This window comes from Barbus barbus (genome assembly GCF_936440315.1).
Source record: "Barbus barbus genome assembly, chromosome: 18".
NCBI lineage: Eukaryota > Metazoa > Chordata > Actinopteri > Cypriniformes > Cyprinidae > Barbus > Barbus barbus.
The window spans coordinates 6,926,739-6,941,252 of record NC_136746.1 but is presented as its reverse complement, the minus strand read 5'-3'; the positions used below and the strand labels follow the sequence as shown (position 1 = coordinate 6,941,252).

The 14,514-nt window shown below is 39.4% G+C and overlaps 1 protein-coding gene across 2 annotated transcripts in view; it reads right to left on the bottom strand.

Annotated features, from left to right (window-relative positions):
* The window catches only part of LOC306884701 (uncharacterized protein), a 36,832-nt gene that overhangs the window by 16,514 nt on the left and 5,804 nt on the right, over positions 1–14,514 (bottom strand). Inside the window, exons 2-6 of one of the 2 annotated variants that reach the window (XM_079440817.1) lie at positions 9,485–9,589; positions 9,273–9,403; positions 9,091–9,133; positions 7,481–7,606; positions 7,280–7,378 (exon numbers count right to left, since the gene is read on the bottom strand). In XM_079440817.1, the coding sequence (XP_079296943.1) occupies positions 7,280–7,378; positions 7,481–7,606; positions 9,091–9,133; positions 9,273–9,403; positions 9,485–9,589 (504 nt within the window). The remainder of the gene's footprint in view (positions 1–7,279; positions 7,379–7,480; positions 7,607–9,090; positions 9,134–9,272; positions 9,404–9,484; positions 9,590–14,514) is intronic. The other variant, XM_079440818.1, reaches the window with a different exon arrangement.

Sequence of the window (14,514 nt, the reverse complement as noted above, 5' to 3'; positions counted from 1 at the left end):
GTTGGACACAATTATTGGCACCCCTAGAAATTCTTAAGAGTAAAATATCTCTGAAGTATACTCCCATTCATATTCACAATTTTGAGCACTCTAGGGTGATTATGAACATGAAATTATCCAGCCATGGCTTCCTGTTTCACAGAAATATAAATAGGAGGGAAAGCAAAGCCCAAATTCCCTTAATCATCCATCACAATGAGAAAAAACAAAGAATATATTTCTGATGTGCAGCAAAAGATAATTGAGCTTCACAAATTAGTGAAGTGGCTTTAAGAAAAGAGCTAGAGCAGTGAAAATCCCCATTTCCACCATCAGAATCAGAATCAGAAAGAGCTTTATCAGGGCAGTAATTAAGAATTTCCACTCAACAGAAAATGTAATGAAACTGCCTGGAAGAGGATGTGTGTCTATATCGTCCTAATGCACGGTGAGGAGGAGAGTTTGAGTGGCTAAAGACTCTCCAAGGACCACAGCTGGAGAATTGCAGAAAATAGTTGAGTCTCGGGGTCAGAAAACCTTAAAAACAATTGTCAAACAGCCCCTACATCACCACATGTTGTTTGGGAGGATTTCAAGAAAAATTCTCCTAGCTCATCCAAAAACAAACTCCAGCATATTCAGTTATCAGACAGGACTGGCACTTCAAATGGGACTGGCTTCTATGGTCAGATGAAACTAAAAAATGAGCTTTTTAGCAGCAAACACTCAAGATGGGTTTGGTGAACACAGGGATAAAAAGTACCCCATGTGTACAATGAAATATACTGCTGTATTTGTGATGTTGTGGGCCTATATTTCTGCTGGAGGTCCTGGACATCTTGTTCAGACACATGGCATCATGGATTCTATCAAATACCAACAGATAAAAAATCGATAAGTGACTGATTCTATTAGAAATCTTATAATGGGCCATGTTTGGATCTTCCAACCGGACAATAATCCAAACACAAACCTCAAAAAAAACACAAAAATGGGTAACTGAGCACAAAACCAAGCTTCTGCTGGCCATTCCAGTCCTCTGACCTGAACCCTGTAGAAAATGAGTGAGGTGAACTGAAGAGAAGAAGCACCGTCATGGAGCTGGGAATCTAAAGGGTCTGGAGTGATTCTGGATGAAGGAATGGTCTCTGATCTCTTGTCAGGTGTTCTCTAACCTCATCAGGCATTATAGGAGAAGATTTAGAGCTGTTAAACTGACAAATGGAGGTTTCAAAAAGTATTGAATAAAAAGGTGCCAATAATTGTGTCCAACGTGTGTTTGAGAAAAACATTTATTTCATAATGATATTTCCCCCCATTTTAAATTCTTATTATCCAATGAAAGGTTAGCTTTTTGTGATTTTTTAAAATAAAAGATCAAAAGGATTAACAAAGCAGGTTAATTTTCACAGTCTTCTTTGATCATATTTACCAAGGGTTCCAATAATTCTGACCACAACTGTATTTGCACACAAGCCTTGCCGGTTAAATGTTTCATTCGCGCGCTGGTCTGACGTGCGCTTTTACTGAGCACATACACCTGAAGCACGCGCACTAAAAAGCCTGTCTAACAGCACCTGATTACTCAACTAACTTATCTTTTGCGCTAATACTGTCAAAACACACAAGGTGTACATACAGACTGAGTTGGTTATCTCTAAAATGAAAGTAAATAGTTGAGAGAGAAACGGATGCGTGCCTGTTAGATGCGTGCAGCTCTTAAAGGGACAGGACACTAAACGTGCTGTCGACTGTCATTAAAGGGATAGTTCACCCTAAAATTAAATTTCTGTCATTATTTACTCACTCACATGTTTCCCAAACTTCTATTAATTTCTTGTGCTGAACACAAAAGAAGATATTTTGAAGAATGAGGGTAACCAAACTGCTGGTCCACATGGACTTTGATAGCAGGAAAGAAAAATCCTATGGAAGTCACTGATGACCAGCAACTGTTTGGTTTTCCACCTTCTTCAAAATAGCATTTATGTTCAGCAGAAGAAAGAAACTCATTCAGGTTTAAAACAACTTTTGAGTAAATGATGGTATAAAAATAAAACATTATGACAGAATTGACAGACAGATGACAGAATATTTATTTTTGGGTGAACTATTAATTTAACGTTAACAAAACGCAAAGAGAAAAGTCACTCACTATTCTTGACTGAAAAATTTTAATACAGTTGCTTTAGGAATCAGTCTATGTAGTGTTTTATTTTTATATTTGTTTTATATTTGTTCATTCAATTTCATTGAATGCTCCTGCTAAATACACCTATTGTACCTGAAAATAAAGCACTGTTTGTTTTATTTGTATATTGTGTGTATTTGTAATGTGTATCTTTGTTCTTATGTTTTTAATAAGAAATTATTTTATATGACAAAGATTTTTATCTTCGCCCACTTTGGCCTAAATATCTGCCATGCATCTTTGTCTTTCTAGTTTGGCTGTAATGCTCAGACAACTTGTAAAACCAAAATAGTAAAACTAACATGACAAAGAATCGTGAATCGTGATATTTCTAAAGAAAATCGTGATATATTTTTCCCATATCGCCCACCCCTAGTTGAAGCTAAACTCTGCAGGCCTGTGGCCCTCCAGGAATTGAGTTTGACACCCCTGGTTCATAGCCTTTTCTCACAGCAGCTGGAATAATTAAACTAATCATTTTGATGGCGGACTGTAATCCAAAAAGGATTATGGGTTTATGAAACCTGTGACAAATTCAATTATATTCCCGTTTTAAATGTGCATCTGATTACAGATGGGATTGCACAAGGTTTGTATTTGAAAGAAAACCAGTTTGAAGGAAAAATTATTTGCTTTTTGGGTTAAAAAGAATTTCTTAATATGAAATTTGAACGGTATGACAATTAGAGATTAGACCGTACAGAAACTGAAATATACACGCTACGCTAATACACTATACTCATAGTCACGCAACGCTGTTGTTGTTAACTAACAATTTGAGAACAAAGTATGACAATAACAATAATTTGCATAGTTTGATGTGAAATGAGTTAACCGATCGTTAGATTTAATCAGGATTAAATCTAACGCGATTTATTGTAATGCTTTTTTCCTCAGTTGGTCAGAACAAACATGGCAGACTTGTTACTTGTTCAGATGGCAATATACAGTGAGAATTCTTATTTGGGTCATATATTCCAAGACGTAGGCTAGAATCTGTGATTGCCAAGTACAGTAAACATCCACACCGGTGCAGTGACTGACAGCTACACATTCACCTCAAAACATTAGATTCATCCGCACTGAAGCCATGCCGGTGCATAACCCGCAAATAACTGCAATTGCAGGTCTTTAAGGTATTTTGGATCAAATAAATGCAGGCTTGGTGAGCAGAAGAGAATTCTTTAAAAAAAAACATTAAAAACAATACTGTTCAAAAACGTTTGACTGGTAGTGGGTGTATACACAGTGCATTCAGAAAGTATATAGACTCCCTTCACTTTTTTCAGTTATGTTATGTTGCAGCCTGATTCTACAATTGTTTAAATTCATTGTTTTTCTCATTAATCTACACCCCATACCTCATAATGACAAAGTGAATACAGAATTTTAGAAATGTCTGTAAATTTATTCAAAAGAAAAAAAATGAAATATCACATTTACATAAGTATTATGTTGCAACGACACTTGAAATTTAGCTCAGGTGCCTCCCATTTCTCTTGATCATTGCGGAGATATTTCTACAACTTGATTGGAGTCCACCTGTGGTAGATTTAATTGATTGGACATGATTTGGAACAGAACAAACAAAGGCCTCACAGCTGGCAATGCATATCAGAGCGAAAACCAAGCCATGAGGTCAAAGGAACTGCAGGACAGGATTGTATCGAGGCACAGATCACAGGGAAGGCTAAAAAAACAAAAAAAACTGCTGCACTGAAGGTTCCCAAGAGCACAGTAGCTTCCATAATTCTCAAATGGTAGAAGTTTGGCACAACCAGGACTCTTCCAAGTTGAGATGTTCGTCCAGCCAAGCTGAGCAATTGATGGAGAAGGGCCTCGTCTAGATTAGTGACCAAGAACCTGATGGTCACTCTAGTCGAGCTCCATGATCATATATGCAGATGGGAGAAACCCACAGAAGAATAAACATCACTGCAACACTCCACTGATCTGGGCTTTATGGCGGTGTGGACAAACTCGATCCTCTCATCAATGAAGACACATGAAAACACACTTGGAATTTGCAAAACAGCACCTAAAGGACTCAGAGAAACAAGATACTCTGGTCTGATGAACCTCAATTCCAAGCATCATGTTTGAAGGGAACCAGCTCTGCTCATCACCTGCAGAGTACCATCCCAAAAGTAAAGTGTGCTGGTAGCAGCCTCATGCTGTGGGGCTGTTTTTCAGCGGCAGGGATTTCGAGACTGGTCTCCCAGGGAAAGCTGAATGCAGCAAAGTACAGAGACGTCCTCAATGAAAACCTGTTCCACAGCGCAGGACCTCAGACTGGGCCGAAGGTTCACCTTCCAACATAATAATGACCCTAAGCAGACAGCCAAGGCAACACAGGAGTGGCTTAGGGACAACTCTGTGAATGTCCTAGAATGGCCCAGCCAGAGCCCTGACTTGAACCCTATCGAACATCTCTGGAGAGACCTGAAATTGGCTGTCCACCAACATTCCCCATGCAACCTGACCGAGCTTGATAGGATTTGCAAAGAAGAATGGCAGAAAATCCCCCAATTCAGGTGTGCAGAGCTTGTTGCATCATACCCAAAAAGACTCGAGGCTGCAATTGCTGACAAAGGTGCTTCAACTAAGTACTGAGTAAAGGGTCTGAATACTTATGTAAATGTGATATTTCCATTTTTTCTTTTTAATAAATTTACAGACATTTCTAAAATTCTGTTTTCACTTTACCATTATGAGGTACGGAGTGTAGATTGAGAAAAATAAATGAATTGAAACTATTTTAGTATCAGACTGCAACATATCAAAAAGTGAAGGGGGTCTGAATACTTTCTGAATGCAATGTGTATATATATAAAACCAAAATACAATTGATAAATTAAAAATAGTTAAACTTCCAAAACTATAATAACCCTGGTGTGGGCGCGTGACCATCTTGTAAATGTAACTATCTGGCCTTGACGAAGCTCCGGGGATGTCATTTAAGTAATAAAAACCTCCTCCAAACATTCGCATTCCTTTCTTATCTAACTCGCCAAGGCCAGTAGTCACCCACATACTGTACAAGCACATGCACAAAGAGGAAAAATCCTGTCTGCTTGGCACATTTGCTAATTTATGAATACTTGGTAAAAACACATTGTACAAAAGGTGAAGGCAGTTACTGAGTAACGCTTGAATATGTGATTTGATGAATGTATACGTAAACATAATATTGTCCCTGTAGTGTGTAAGATTTTTTATGGATCAGAATATGAATTAAATGGACGTAAAAACATGGACGTAGTGTCCGTGACGTCACCCGTAGGATTCTGAGGAGCATTTTTGAAGCCTAAAGTGGGCGGAGCCGGTCGTCACCATCTTAGCAGCGCGTCACCGGGCGTCACTCCCAGATAATTGAAAATGGGCAAAAAGGCGGGACGTGGGTGAAGCTGAGCTGAAACCACGCCCGTCTATAGTGACAGCAGTGCTGCTGTGCAAAGACAAAACACCATAACTTTGTTTTCGGTCGAAAATGAGTTATTGATCTTTTTGGGACATTAATGACCTCCTTTATCATGTGTTTAAGTATCATGGAGAAAAGCCCTGGAGAAACCAAGGCAGAACACAGTATAACATCAGTTACCGCTCTTTGATTTTGTTTTTGAACGCTCAAAGTAAGTTACGGTGCTCTGCATTTGTTTGCATTCGTTCATCAATACTGTGCCTGGAGTTATACAGTATTCTGCCTTTGTTTTACTGTTCAGTCTGCCACGTTTAAATTACGGTGTGACTTGTGTACTTTTATTCATCTGTCGGCACTTCATTAGACAAACAAATTAGATCAAACAAACTGCTCCATATAACAAAGCACTGTAAGCAAGCAACGACTAGATAGCTTGGCAACAATAATTAATCTTTAAGGTGTTTTTTTTATAATGCAGATTATTCACTCAGTGCCAGCTGTCAGTCTGAAGCTGCACAATTCTGTATCACACATCAAATCAATAACTGTTTGCAATTAAATCCATTTCCTTCCTTTTTTTGTAAGTCGATAAAATCCATTGCAATGAACGCCATTGGAGATGTTTAAGTCACAATCATTCGGAGCATTATTATTCCTGCTGGCATTCATATCAATCCACAAGTCGTTCTTATAGATTAAGCTATTTTAATTCGGTTCAATGTAAAAACAATAGGCTAAGTATGTCTTCCATCCTTTAATGTTAGCGAACATTGAAAATAAATTGGTGGCAAAACAGTATCCACTCACGTTTAATGTTACGGTCAGAAAAAAAACAATCAAGGCTTAATATAATTTAAACGGATGAGCTATAAAAACATTCACAGTTGTCACGAAGGGCAAAATTAGCTATATAGACCAAAATAATTTTTTGAACCAGGCTGTAAACATGTTTTCTTCTGCTGTAAAGTTGGGCATTTTAACATGGGGAGTCTATGGAATGACTCCCTTTTGCAGCCAGCCTCTAGCAGACAGTCGATGAATTGCAGTTTTAGTCACTTCCGTGTTGGCTTCGAGAGAGAGAGAGCGGGAGGTTGCCGCTTGGGTAGAGCATATGGAAATCTATATAGAGGAGTGTGCAAAGACAAATTCTACATATCACATACTCTGGAAAGTCTCTCAGCTTCATTATCTCTGTTAATAAATTCTGTCTTCTGGCATCAAATCCTCTAGAGTTCTAGAGTGATTTCTCACTGAGGAGGCAGAAGTCACAACAGAAGTAGTGATAGTGGGTAAAGGTGGCTCAGTTCCCACTCACTGTTTCTGCTTATCACTCAAGGCGACACACACACACACACACACATACCTGCAGAACTCCTTCAACACTTAACACTCTAATCCTTCCTCCCATGAGAAGATATTCTCTTTCTATTTTCAGTACACAAGTAGACTAATATTGAATAGTAAGTTTCATAACCCATATTAAATGACTTGACAAGCTCAGTTTTCTTTCCTACATTAACTAGAAGTCAAGACAGGACATACTCACTCAAAACGTTTTGTTAGATTCATCTAGATCTTTACCATGAAATTAAAGTAAATGGTGACCCATAGATATAATGGATAACTTGAGATGGAGATCTTGCATTTCTTGATTGGACAAAAAGTACTTAAGTGAAAGTTTTACTCACATCAGGAAGGACTGTGAGAACTACACCTTCATAAACCGTACTCTCAATGTCTTCTGTTCCTCCTGGTGCCACTTTCACGTCAACCGCACATTCCTTTCCCTGACATCACAAGCATTTTGGGTACAAAAATTATACCAAATATGCACAATGCTTCATTAAATGAATTCTGGCATTTTTTGCACATTCTATATATACACTTACCAGGTTTTTCACTGCTGTGAAATGCACTTTAACTCCAGGCACCAGAAGAGCCCGGTTTCCAATAAAAGCATCAAATACAAAAGAAAACTTCTTCAAATCCTCCCGTTCAATGAAACCACAATTATTCTGAGGGGAAATCAAAAGCAGTGTTTTAATGTTTGATATTCAAAGATTTGTGATTTTCAAGCAAGAAAAGTTCACTCACTCATTAATTTAAAAACAAACTGTAGAAAAATAGTAGTAATAGTACATCTCAAGTCAGAAAGTAATAAATTAAAACTGATACAGTTTCAGCCCCGACTTCTGATTGGTCAGCAAGATCACAATACATACTCAGATTCTTAGGTAAATTATACATTGTTGCTTTCATTATGGCTATTAACATAATGCACAATAATATTCAAACTAAAACTGAACCGCCTAGACCAGGGATGGGCAACTTTGGTCCTGGAGGGCCACTGTCCTGCAGAGTTTAGCTCCAACCCTAGTTGACTACAAGTTACAACCCTAAGTTGACTAAAGCCCGATTCGGACGGTAATTGTTTCTCAGGGGGGACGCAAGTGATCACCATATACAGGGGGTAGTTGGTGACTTAATTGCCGTCCGAATCCAGGACGTCTGTGTTTTTCTCTCACCACCCCCGTAAACATCGCCGGCTAAATTACCTACTGTTTTTTGACAAACACCAAGCTCGTGTGGTAATTTAATTGCCGTTCGAATCCACATCTCTGAGTTTACGAGAAGAATTTGATTCAAAATTCAGTGTTTAACCCCTTTTTGAACACTCCCGAACACCGTACTTCGGTGTAATTTGCATATTTATTTCTGAAATGCTGGAAAGTATTTAAAAGAACAATACTTCATAACTGCTCCACCACAGCGAGTGAGAGCAAATGGCTCTTTATTATGGCAGCAGCAGGTATGCAATACAATTTTAAAATGTGTATTATAACCGGATATATATCGCGTATAATTATATACAACTATAGCGCGCATTTTCCTATTTTTAAACAGGAGATTTAAATAATCAAATAATAAATAGGACTATACATTATAAAATATGCTTGGAATAATAGGAATATATTTTACATAAGTATTTTTAAATACATTTTAAACAATAATAAGAATAAATTTGTAAATAAAATTCATTTCATGTGACTGCCACGTGAGCAGCGCGTTCTCTGGTTCGCAGAAGTCGCTCCTCCACTGTGAATAAATCGCCATCCGAATCCATGAGTTTTATCACTGAGGTGATATGTAAATTCATTTTTACAGACGTCCATATGAGAAACAATTACCATCCGAATCGGGCTTAAGTTGACCTAGACCTTAGTAAGGGTAGTGACATTTAATTTTTGACAGGAATTAAAACAAGGCTGTCAGGGACACCAATACAGTGAATTCAATAGACTGTACTTTTTTTAAATTACAGACCAACTGTTCAGCTGACAAAATGTCTTTACGAAAAAATCCCCAAAACTTTTACCTTTGTACAGTCTATGTCTTCAAAAATCTTCAAAAGCCTTGTGTTTATCCGCAATTCAATATGGCATTAAATCTAGGTCTATTATTTATTATTAATATAATAAACAATATTATTAACACTTACAGAAACAAGTGAAATTACTCCCAATGAGCGTCCACGAGGTGTGCTGAAAAAAAAAAAAGCATACGAGTTTACTTCAACAATATCTACTTTCTCAAAACCACTACTGATTTCCAGCAGAGAAGCACAGAATACACAGACCAAGCATGGTTGAAAAAAATAATAATAAATGATTCTGAAATTACTTTGCAGAGATATTCTTGAACATTGATATCTTTGAAGCCATCGATTTAGGAGGTTCAGTCTTAGTCTCTTTCGGAGCCAGCTGATCTTTTTCCCGCGGAGGTTGGGGTGGACAGGCAGGAGGAGGCCTACTCTGAAATGTAAATCACACAAGACATTGCATTAGAGATCTACAACCCATGACAGACTTGATGAAACACAAGGGTGAACTTACAGTGGCACTGAATGCCTCAGGTGGTGGCTGTACTGGACCCGGGCCCCGGAAATCAGTTGCCAGTGGTCCAGCAAACCCTCTTCTCTCTCCAAACGCATGATTGCCCTTATTTAAATGAAACAAAAAGATATGTGCTTAAAACTATATTTTACTAAACTATACAAACTTTATTTGAGGAGAGTAAGACTGTGAGGGCTGTAGATACGGCCTTGGATGCGACTAGCTCAGGGAGTCCTGTACATTGTTCGGTTCCAGCATTAGAGCCCATGCAGCAGGGCAGCTGGGTGACTGTAACTGGCCGTTCACACCGGACGCGACTTGCGCGAATAAATCGCACTATTCACACGTAGTTGGACGCTTGAACATTTTGAGTTTACTCGCTTCATTCACGAGTAAAATTTGCTTCATTCGCGCATGAAATTCACTTCACAACAGACGCAAATTCGCGTCATGGGCGGGGCTTCTGCCAGGCGGCACAGGTATGACTGCCACAGAGAGCATATTTATAGAATTTGGCAAATAAAATCAGCCCTTTATGTGCTATGGAAACACTGGACGTGTGTATTTCAGCCGAGAATGTAGTTGTTTAAAACTCAAATCTGCGGTTTATTTATAAAAACAGCCCCTATTTGAAAATGTGCTTCGCCGATTTCAGAGCCGTGAGCTCCAGGTGATCACCGGGCGCACGTGCTCATGTTTTCAGAAGAGAGCCCTGATGTCTCTGTAGTGGATAAATATAAGATATTAGTTTTGGGTAAATCTAACAGCTAATCTTTGGTCTATGGTACAGCTCCGGGTATCCACATACAGCGACAATGATTTTGTCCTCTATTGTTGTTTTGATTTCTGCCTCCGCTCGTAATCACGTCACTACTAGAGCAAGCTCCTGATTGGTTAACGAAGCGCAGAATATCCACCAAAGTTAAGATTTTTCAACTTGCGCGATTCGCGTGAATCGCGCCGCAGGATGTCTATTCGCGTCTTTGCATTGACTTAACATGTAAATCACTCGCGCTTAACGCTTCATTCAGTCTGGTGTGAACGCAGCATAAGGCGTCCTAGTTGCGGGTCAAAACACCGCTCTTCCGTTCCGATCAAAACATCAAACAGGTTCTCCCCACTCAGTGACACCCACTGATACCCCTTTTCCACCAAAGCAGTTCCAGGTGCTATTTCAGAGCCAGTGCTATAGCCGGTTCTTAGTTGGTTCGACTGGCGAGCGCTTTAAGAACCGATTGCTTTTCCACAGGCTAGAGAGCCAATACAGAGCCAGGTCTTACGTCACTGAATACGTTTAATGTTCCGGTTCACTAGCGCGGCACAACAGGCTTGTTCGAGGTGCATCAGCGCCACGCAGACCGATCGATCGATCGGCACACAACACACTAAAGCACCACGAGAACGATCCAAAAGCTTAAAGAGCAGTCTGCTTTCCAGTTGCTCCCGCAGCACCCCGATGCCTCGCACTGACCAGTCCACGCAGCGCCGATCCATCCCGAACAAGCCTAAACAAACTATCAGCAATGGCGGACGTTGCTTTGCTATTGATGTTCATGGCTTTGCGAACCTACATCGGCATCCAAACACGGCGAATCAAACGTGTTAGCGTTTAGCTGCTATTTCAAATATGGCGGTCCAAAGATTCTGTTCGTCTTGTTGGTCACGGTAACCCCGCCCCCATCCCCTGACGCAAGCAGTTCTTCCTTCTAGCCCAGCAATGTTTTGGTGCTATTTACGAACCGCTTTTGCTGGTTCGGAGCTGGTGCTTTGGGTGTCGAAAAACAAAGAACCGGTTTGAAACTAGGCTCTGGCTCCGAACCAGCACTGGAACTGCCTTGGTGGAAAAGGGGTAAGAGAAACCTGATGAAAGTGCTCTAGTTATTGGCGATTCTATTGTACGGAACGTGAAAATAGAGACACCAGCCACCATAGTCCAATGTTTACCAGGAGCAAGAGCGCCTGACATCTTGGCAAATTTAAAAGTGCTGGCTAAAGCTAAACGTAAATTCAGTAAGATTGTTATCCACATCGGAGCTAATGATGTTCGACTTCGCCAGTCGGAGGTCACTAAAAATAATGTTAAAGAGGTGTGTGAATTTGCAAGTATGATGTCAGACACTGTAATATGCTCTGGTCCGCTCCCTGCTTACCGGGGTGATGAGATTCATAACAGACTGTCGTCACTCAATGGCTGGATGTCTAAGTGGTGCCTGCAGAATAACATAGACTTTATAGACAATTGGACGAGTTTTTGGGGCAGACCTGACCTGTTGAAAAGAGATGGTGTTCATCCCTCCTGGGGTGGTGCCGCTCTTCTCTCTAGAAATATGGCATATAGTCTTAGAGTTCGTACTTGACTAACTGGGGCCCAGGTCAGGAAGCAGACAGACTGGCTAAACCGACCGTCTGCTAGCCACCTCACGTCACAGAAGTCAGTTAATTCTCAGCACATAGAGACTCCTTCACCCAGATATCACACTATAGAGACTGTGTCTGTTCCCGAACTAGAAAATACAGGGAACTTCAATTAAATTGTTACTCTTAATTTGGATTGGATGTTCAACAAATAAAAAAATTGTATAATACAGAGAAACAATTGATAAAACTTGGCTTACTGAATAGCAGGTCTCTTTCTAGAAAAGCACTTTTTGTAAATGATTTGATCAGTGATCATAACCTAGATTTGCTCTGTTTGACAGAAACACGGCTAAAACCAGATGAATACATTACTTTAAATGAGTTTACCCCCCAAGATTACTGCTATAAAAATGAGCCACGTCCAAAAGGTAAAGGGGGAGGTGTTGCTACAATTTATAGCAATATTCTCAGTATTTGTCAGAGGGCAGGCTTTAAATATAACTCGTCTGAAGTTATGGTGCTGCGTATAACATTATCTAGAGAAACGCGTGTTAGTGATAAATCCCCCATGATGTTTGTACTGGCTACTGTATACAGGCCACCAGGGCACCACACAGACTTTATTAAAGAATTTGCTGATTTTCTATCTGAGTTAGTACTGGCTGCAGATAAAGTTTTAATTGTTGGCAATTTTAATATCCATGTCAATAATGAAAAAGATGCATTAGGATCAGCATTCATAGACATTCTGAACTCTATTGGGGTTAGACAACACGTTTCAGGACCTACTCATTGTCAAAATCATACTCTAGATTTAATACTGTGACATGGAATTGATGTTAGTGGTGTTGAAATTCTGCAGCAAAGCGATGATATCTCAGATCATTATCTAGTCTTGTATAAACTCCATATAGCTAAAACTGTAAATTCTACACCTTGTTACAAGTATGGTAGAGCCATCACCTCTACCACAAAAGACTGCTTTGCAAGTAATCTTCCTGATTTATCTCAATTCCTCCGCATATCCAACAGCACAGAAAAACTTGATGTAACAGAAACTATGGACTCTTTTCTAGCACTTTAGATACAGTTGCTCCTTTACGCTTAAGGAAGATCAAAGAAAAAAGTCTGACTCCGTGGAATAATGAGCACACTTGCACCCTAAAGAGAGCAGCTCGGAAAATGGAGCGCAGCTGGAGGAAAACAAAACTAGAGGTATTTCGTATAGCTTGGCAGGAAAGTACCCTATCCTACAGAAAAGCATCAAAAACTGCTAGATCTGATTACTTTTAGTCTCTTCTAGAAGAAAACAAACATAAGCCCCGGTATTTATTCAATACAGTCACTAAATTAACGAAAAATAAAGCAACAGGTGTTGGCACTTCCCAAGAGCACAGCAGTAATGATTTTCTGAACTACTTTACTTCCAAGATTGATACTATCAGAGATAAAATTGTAATCATGCAGCCGTCAGCTACAGTATCGCATCAGATAGTGCACTATAGCTCCCCTGAGGAACAATTCCACTCATTCTCTACTATAGGAGAGGAAGAATTGTATAAACTTGTTAAATCATCTAAACCAACAACATGTATGTTAGACCCTATTCCATCTAACCTACTAAAAGAGCTACTTCCAGAAGTCATAGATCCTCTTTTGGCTGTTATTAATTCATCATTGTCATTAGGATATGTCCCCAAAACCTTCAAATTGGCTGTAATTAAGCCTCTCATTAAAAAAAACACAACTTGACCCCAAAGATCTAGTTAATTACTCACGATCTCAAATCTCCCTTTTCTGTCAAAGATACTAGAAAAGGTAGTATCCTCACAATTATATTCCTTCTTAGAGAAAAATTGTATTTGTGAGGAATTCCAGTCAGGATTTAGACCGTATCATAGTACTGAGACTGCTATGGTGATGTGCTGTTTGATAGCAATGTTTCATTTGAAAGCCATGTTTCTAGCATCTGTAAATCTGCATTTTTCCATCTCAAAAACATATCTAAATTGCGACCTATGCTCTCAACGTCAAATGCAGAAATGCTAATTCATGCGTTTATGACCTCCGTGTTAGACTATTGTAATGCTTTATTGGGTGGTTGTTCTGCACACTTGATCAACAAACTACAGCTGGTCCAAAATGCAGCAGCTAGAGTCCTTACTAGAACCAGGAAGTATGACCATATTAGCCCGGTTCTGTCAACACTGCATTGGCTCCCTATCAAACATCATATAGATTTTAAAATCTTGTTAATTACTTATAAAGCCCTGAATGGCTTAGCTCCTCAGTACTTGAGCGAGCTCTAATCACATTATAGTCTTCTATGTCTGCTGCGTTCTCAAAACTCTGACCGTTTGATAATACCTAGAATATCAAAATCGACTGCGGGCGGCAGATCCTTTTCCTATTTAGCACCCAAACTCTGGAAAAATCTACCTAACACTGTTCAGGAGGCAGACCCACTCTGTCAGTTTAAATCTAGATTAAAGACACATTTCTTTAACCTGGCTTACACATAACACACTAATACACTTCTATTATTCAAATCCGTTAAAGGATTGTTAGGCTGTATTAATTAGATCAACCGGAACCGGGAACACTCCCCATAACACACAATGTACTCGTTACATCGTAAGAAGAATGGCATCTACGCTAATATTTGTCTGTTT